Here is a 7,342-nt window from a genome sequence, read left to right as displayed (position 1 = left end):
ATTTCTGAGTAGGGCTACCTCTAACAAAAAGGCTCTTGTGTCTGTATTGATCTGAGAAATAGGCATATCTACACAGTAATGGTGACTTGCTGCGATATCAACTAGCCTAATAATTTGTGTATTGAGGTGATATGCCTATTTTAGCTAAATCGACAAATGAAATTGATTAGGTTACTCTGGCAATTAAAAATATTTTTTTACAAAATCATGTACATGTAGACGTTCGCTCATGGTGAGATCTTTAATAATGAACAAAACAGACACTTCAACTAACATGTGACATAAGGTAAGATCTTTCATAATAAACATACAAGCAAACTGACACATTATGTGTCAGTGCCACATTACACCACATGAACACTACTAAACACTACTTGTACATGACGTGTACGTGTCACGTGACGTGAACGCGTCGTTGGCACTTTGAAAAAAGATGTTTGGTGACTTGATGAAAGATATTGGTAGCATCACGAGGCTTAATTCTGGCACTTATCACCCCCTATAGTCACCTGTAGAGCTCACTGCTGTTGACGTCAGGTAGGTAATAGAACTCCACTCATGCAGGCGTGGCCAAACGTCTCGCGGGTCTCTGAAAAGCGCTTTTTTTGTTGAATGCGAACTATTTTTAAAATCGACAAACTGCTAAAATGAATAACGGTTTACTATTATCGTGAACATTTAAACAAGAGAGGAATTTATATGGTATTTAAGTCTACTTACACATGCTTTGAACAAATTAGTTGTTGAAGGGCGTGATGAGGGACCGCCTGGGCGATTTGACAGCGGTGAGTATCACTATCGGAGAGAATGGAAATAACTAGTTAACATTTATATCTAGAAACTAGGACGTCTGCTTTGCGTTTCTTTTTCCTTCTCACTTTAAGTTTCAGTTAAATTGTTCATGAAAATGTGAATTGTTTCTGTCGAGTCATTTCGAGTCAACTACGACTCTTGTCTGTTACAGTAGCTGTAGGCTTTATTGAACTTTAGCATAACATTAAGGAACTATTGGTATTGTCGGTTTCTTCGATGGCAACAGGTGTACTGTACGATAACTATATATATATGTTAGCCTTTTAATCCGTGTGCCAGCCAGGTAGGTTAGTGTAATGAGGGCCTACACCTAGCTACTATTGTCGATGTTACATTTTATTTATTATGAACTGTTGTGTTTCTTGTACCTATAAATGGGTTGGTCAAGGTTATTGATGCCTATGACTCCAAAGGTCATTTTAAAAAATATATATTTTTTACATTTTATAGCTTTAACTAAGGCTATTCTAATGTGAGTAACGTTATATTTTAGGAATTATTTTATTCTCCCTCTGGCATTACACTTCACAATGGTAGGACTGTGCAGTTAATTTTTCACAATGGGGTGCTGAAATAACATGTAATTGGCATGGCAGGCCTAGTATTTTCTTTGGTTACCGAGGCCTTCCACTGATCAGACAATTATTTTCACAGAACAGCAACAATAACCCTTTTAATGTGGATGATGATGATGGCACCATCACAGTGGATAACAATTCCCACAGGGATGACTTCTTGAAACAGGTAGTCTACTTGGAGCTTTAAGTTTGCATAGTCAAGCGTCTTCTCTAACTCTGTTTGCCAAAGTCTAGCCAATGTGTGTTAAAAAATGTATTCTGTTTCTTGCTGACTGTTGATTCCTTTCAAATGTCACTGTAACCCTCAGTGAGGGTAATACAATGTTTTGATTATAAAAGCCTCTTTGTTGTGTGTAAACTAATGCGACATGTTGTGTTTGGAAGGTGGGGGAGGTGCGACGCCTCATCGATAAGATCTCTTCCCAGGTAGATGAAGTGGTGAAGAAACACAGCGCCATCCTCTCTGCCCCCAACCCTGAGGAGAGTGAGTATGGTCTCCTCACAGCTGCACACATTCACACAAATTGTCTTAAAATGTGAAAAGTACAGGAAAACCACATTTGAATGAAAATGGTTCCTCTCCAGGATGTTGTCCAGTCTGGAAAAGTCACATATTAAATACAAATGAGCCAGGCAGGAAACACTGCCTATAACTCCAGCCCAACCAGCCTGCCCATTTCCTCTAATAGTCATATGTTATCACATGATTAAGGAAGTGCCAGACAACCTTTGGCTGCTGATGACAATCTTTTTTTTATTGCTTAAATGCTTCATATGTTTTCTGATGGAAATGGATGTCGATTTCACATTTGAGAAATCTGCAGTCATATCTAGGCATGAACATTTTATTCTACGATGGCTCCAACAGAATAGCCTGCATTGGACTGAATGATATTAATATTATACAGCACTGTGGTGGGAGACCAGGTCAATATGCCACCAACAGATTATAGATGTTCCCAGAACAGTTGTAAAAGGCAGCATGTAGTGACTTCAATTGGCACCTCTGACCAGTCACTCGCTGCCTTTGATGTGCTGTCTCCATGTTTCTCCCTTCAGGCACCAAAGATGAACTGGAGCAGCTCACCAATGAAATCAAGAGGAATGCCAACACAGTGCGGGCCAAGTTAAAAAGTGAGTTCATAATAAATCAACAATTTCCTGTGTGTATCAAGAATGGTCCACCACCCAAAGGACATCCAGCCAACTTGACACAACTGTGGGAAGCATTGGAGTCAACATGGGCCAGCATCCCTATGGAATGCTTTTGAGACCTTGTAGATTCCATGCCCTGACGGCTGTTCTGAGGGCAAAAGGGGTGAAACTCAATATTAGGAAGGTGAGTGAGTTAAACTGAGTTCATAATACATCAGTTAGACTGTAAGGTAGGGTATGAATGAAATAATATGTACGTGGGAGAACTAGAGAGGACTATATAATGAGTTTGGGAACACTTCCCTCAATTCAGAGGGAGTTTAGTTTATAAGGGAGATTTGACTTGCAAATTAGCTGTACGTACGGGAAAGCTACACCTGGTCATAGGTAAACACATGGCTGGAATAGTTTGACCCCCACTGCTAACAATATAGATAAGATATCTGTATGTAGAGGTGTGTGTCTTAACTGCCTCTGCATGTATGGGAATATGTTAGGATGATGCATACACTTGTAAGTTGGACTAATTGTTTGCTTTCATATGCAAGTGTATGTTTGGAGTTTAAGTAATGTATTGATGCATACAGTATGTGTGTGTGTGCATTAGGTAATACACTGAGTGTTAAAAACATTAGGAACACCTGCTCTTTCCAGGAAAAGACTGACCAGATGAAAGCTATGATCTCTTATTGATGTTACCTGTTAAATCCACATCAATCATTGTAGATGAAGGGGAGGAGACAGGTTAAAGAAGCCTTGATGCAATTGAGACATTTTGTATGTGTCATTTAGGGTGAATGTGCAAGACTAAATATTTGAATGGGGGATGTTAGTAGGTGCCAGGCACACCAGTTTGAGTAAGTCAAGAACTGTAACACAGCTGGGTTTTTCACACTCAACAATTTCCTGTGTGTATCAAGAATGGTCCACCACCCAAAGGACATCCAGCCAACTTGACACAACTGTGGGAAGCATTGGAGTCAACATGGGCCAGCATCCCTATGGAATGCTTTTGAGACCTTGTAGATTCCGTGCCCTGACGGCTGTTCTGAGGGTAAAAGGGGGTGAAACTCAATATTAGGAAGGTGGTCCTAATGTTTTGTACACTCGGTGTATATTGCGTCATGCTGACCGGGCCTTGCTGTGTGTTGGCAGCCATGCAGGACAGCCTGCCTGAGGATGAGAATGCAAACACAGCCTCTGTGGACCAGCGCATCCAGACAAACCAGGTCAGAACTGGACCACATGTTAACTACAATACATTTGTTTCAGACATAGACCCTAATGGAGTTCTCTGTGTGTGCCGTTTGTCTCCCCACCTTCAGCACACAAATCTGATGCGCTGGTTTGTGGATGTCATGACGGTGTACAACGAGACCCAGATGTCCTTCAGGGAGAGGTGCAAAGGACGGATTCAGAGACAGCTGGAGATCAGTGAGTGCTGGGTTTGCGTGCACAGAGAGAGAAACATTATTACCTTCTTAGCCTAGACAGTCACCTGTTTTCTGTGTGCTGTACATCTTTATCAGCAAACAGGAGTGTTCTGAGAGGGGGAGGTATACCCTGGCCACGCCCTAAGATTACAGAAAGGGGAGCTTGCAACAGGAGACACCTGTGTTTAGTGCTGCCTTAGCAACGGTTTTCAGGGTTGTCTGGGGGAGGGGTTGCAATATATGTAGTCAGGTGACCAGAGGAACAGGAGGTGTGCTCTTTAGTAACTGGTCTGCTGTTAGTGAGCCCTTGTAGTTAAATTGGAAAACTGATTTCACAAATTTTCTTTCTTGAAGCTGGGAAAGTGACCACTGATGAGGAGCTGGAGGAGATTCTGCACAGTGAAAATCCTGCCATCTTCACCTCTGATGTGAGTGGCATATTCTTAGAACACTCATGTATCACTACACAAATAAATCAAGAGATGTAAGTATAAAAGTGAATTGAATTCTTGCACTCATTTCCTTCTACACGGTTACAGCTTTGTGGATTATTTTGCCACATCATAAATGTCTCAACCTGTACTTCTTCCTCCCTGTACAGATCATCTCCGACTCCCAGATCACGCGCCAGGCTCTGAATGAGATCGAGTCTCGCCATAAGGACATCATCCGCCTGGAGTCCAGCATCAGGGAGCTCCACGAGATGTTTGTTGACATGGCCATGCTGGTGGAGACTCAGGTGAGATGGATGTCACAAGGGAAAAATGTCTTGGAACAAAACTGCTTTGTGTATAAATCCTCTATCCTATATAATCACATTTGTCAATGTAAAAGCATATACGAATTTAAATATGGTTTCAAAGATCCCCTGGAAAACCTGTATTGTGATCTGTGTGTTGTCCTGTGTGTCCAATAGGGGGAGATGATCAACAACATAGAGAAGAACGTGAGCAGTGCAGCAGAGTACATCGGTGTGGCCAAAGTGGAAACCAAGAAGGCAGTGCGGTACCAGAAAGCGGCGCGCAGGGTAAGACTTTTCCCCCGTTTCCCCAGCCTTTTCAAGAGCAACACCACCGCCGTCCCCAACGAACCAAAACCCACTGCTGTCAAATGAGCCACTATAACCATAGCTTGTCCTGCTGCCAATGAACATGCCATTCAAGTTAGCACTGTGAATGAAGCTAATGTCCCGTTCAAGGTCAGCCAATCATTTGTAACGCTGTGAAGCTAATGTCGCACGCCTGAAGCTTTTATTAGATTTATCACAGAGAACCTAATCTCTCAGGAGTCTAGCGTCACATTTGATGAAGGGAAGATGGTATCACACCATAGAGCTTCCCGATAGGTTAAGCACAGAACTGCTATGCAAACTGCCTGTAGAAGTGTACAAACTGTGAAATGTTAGCCATGGCCCTTGCCTCTGTTTGTGTGATGTTTGTGCTGTTTACCTGTAATGACCGTTGGAAATAAATGTGACTTGAAATTAAAACAGACAATTATTTGAATATTTTTATTAATGTATGTTTGGCCTAGTACACACTATTTTGACATAAAGCCTAACATTGTGCTTCTTGTTTGTTTTGGCAGAAGTATGTCATAATTGCCATAGTCGTGGTGATCCTGCTTGCTGTAATCGCACTTATCGTTGGTTTGTCTCTGGGTCTAAAACTGCCCTCAACCGCACAGCCTTAGGTAATTACTACTGATCTACACAGACAAACACTGTCTGTCCTGATTTAACACACACGTAGACAAATACTGTCATGTCCTATAGCAGTTTGCATTTAACTCTCTAAATGCAGTCCCGTTAGTCAAATACTGACCGGTTTATTACTATGGCAACTTATACGTAAGACTGTCCACCCCTGGCCTGTGGGCTATAGGAAGTAAGGGCCCTGAACTTTTCCTTTTTTTAACATTTATCTTTTAGTTCTTAATTCATTGCTTTTTTAATGAAAGACTGTATACTATGTATTTGGGAAATGCAGCTGATTCAATTTTCCTTTTGTTCCCCACTCCTTTTCCTGGACAGCTCTTCTTTTTCACAGAAAATGCTTTATCTCGCTATTGGTGGGGTTGTTAGTGTCATCGTTTTAGCCATTATTATGGGGTTGAGTGTCTCATAGTGATTTGTCCAAGCCCCCCCTCAAAAAAACAACCTTAAACAAAAACTATCAATATATGATCAGTCTCAACCTCATTCTTCCATCTGAAATATCTACCATGACCACTAATGCCTTGCTGGGTGAAGTGATTCCTCTCTCATGGAGTGAGTAAAAGCTCCAATGCGGAGTTTCTGCTGTGCATTTGAGGAAGAAGACAACTCTGCACCTGCAGTATCAACCAGAGGGTGGTGCTGAATCTCCTGTTTCACTCCTAAACCTTTTCAACCAGACATGCACTATGCACTTTTGACAGGAACAAACATACACACAGCATGTTTTACTATCCTTGTGGAGACCTAAAATTGATTTCCATTCTACTTCTCCAAACTCCTATCCTTAATTCTAACACCTAAAATAGCCTTTGTCATTTTGTGGGGACCTGGGAAATGTCCCCGCAAGGGAGAATTGTCCTTGTTTGACTATCCTTTTGGGGATTTTAGGTATCCATGAGAATAGATACACATAGCCTACGCTCAGTTTACTTATAACCTCTGGTATTCTTTGAAATGGCATCAGTAAATCCCAGTTACATGTTTGTTTGTATTCCCTCTCCTGAATTGGTTGGATGTACTCCCTACTTGAAGATGTGTTCTATCAATGAATGTTTGACTGTTTCTTTGTGCCTCTTATTACATTTCGAGCTCCAGAGCTTTATCAAATATCTTTACACCACTGAACATTGCAAATGTATATTTTCAACTTTTGTAGAATGTATTTTTTATAGTCACCTGAACATGTATCCGATGTTACTCGTTATTTATTTGTGCTGTATTTTGTTAACAGCTGTGATAATGAACTTGATATGACATTGCTGACTGAGTGCTTGACGGAGTTGAGACAAACATCATATTGTACTACTGCACCTGTTTTAAAATATTATATTTCCATACACAAAACACTAAGCTCACAGCACAGTGGATGTAATTTAGCCAAGTGTTGCAGTTGTCAGAATTAATTTAGGAAGGTGGGAATGGTGTCAGGACACACTTCATTATGCCTGTGGTTTTCATCAAGTGCCTTACAACAAATGACTAAGTTAACCACAGCACTGTCCAAGTCTTCAAGATATGACATCACTTGTCTAAAGTGAATCCAGCTGATATGTAAAGTGTCTCTTTCAATGTTCTTTCACTTCAAAAGTATCTATGATAGCCAACCAAGAGAGAGCAAAAATAAAGCAGTGTAAAAAAAAAAAAAA

The 7,342-nt window shown here is 41.0% G+C and overlaps 1 protein-coding gene across 1 annotated transcript; it reads left to right on the top strand.

Moving 5' to 3' along the window:
* Positions 1 to 435: 435 nt before the first annotated feature.
* On the top strand, positions 436 to 7,342 carry LOC110509739 (syntaxin-2). The gene is made up of 11 exons (XM_021590815.3): positions 436 to 785; positions 1,468 to 1,557; positions 1,776 to 1,875; positions 2,451 to 2,525; positions 3,702 to 3,775; positions 3,872 to 3,980; positions 4,334 to 4,407; positions 4,581 to 4,718; positions 4,896 to 5,006; positions 5,567 to 5,671; positions 6,012 to 7,342. Exons 1-10 carry the CDS (start codon positions 756 to 758, stop codon positions 5,669 to 5,671), a joined length of 906 nt encoding a protein of 301 aa, XP_021446490.1. The 5' UTR covers positions 436 to 755; the 3' UTR covers positions 6,012 to 7,342.

This window comes from Oncorhynchus mykiss, chromosome 29 (assembly GCF_057628025.1).
Source record: "Oncorhynchus mykiss isolate SJ-2025 chromosome 29, ASM5762802v1, whole genome shotgun sequence".
Lineage (NCBI taxonomy): Eukaryota > Metazoa > Chordata > Actinopteri > Salmoniformes > Salmonidae > Oncorhynchus > Oncorhynchus mykiss.
This window is presented reverse-complemented; position numbering and strand designations above follow the sequence as displayed.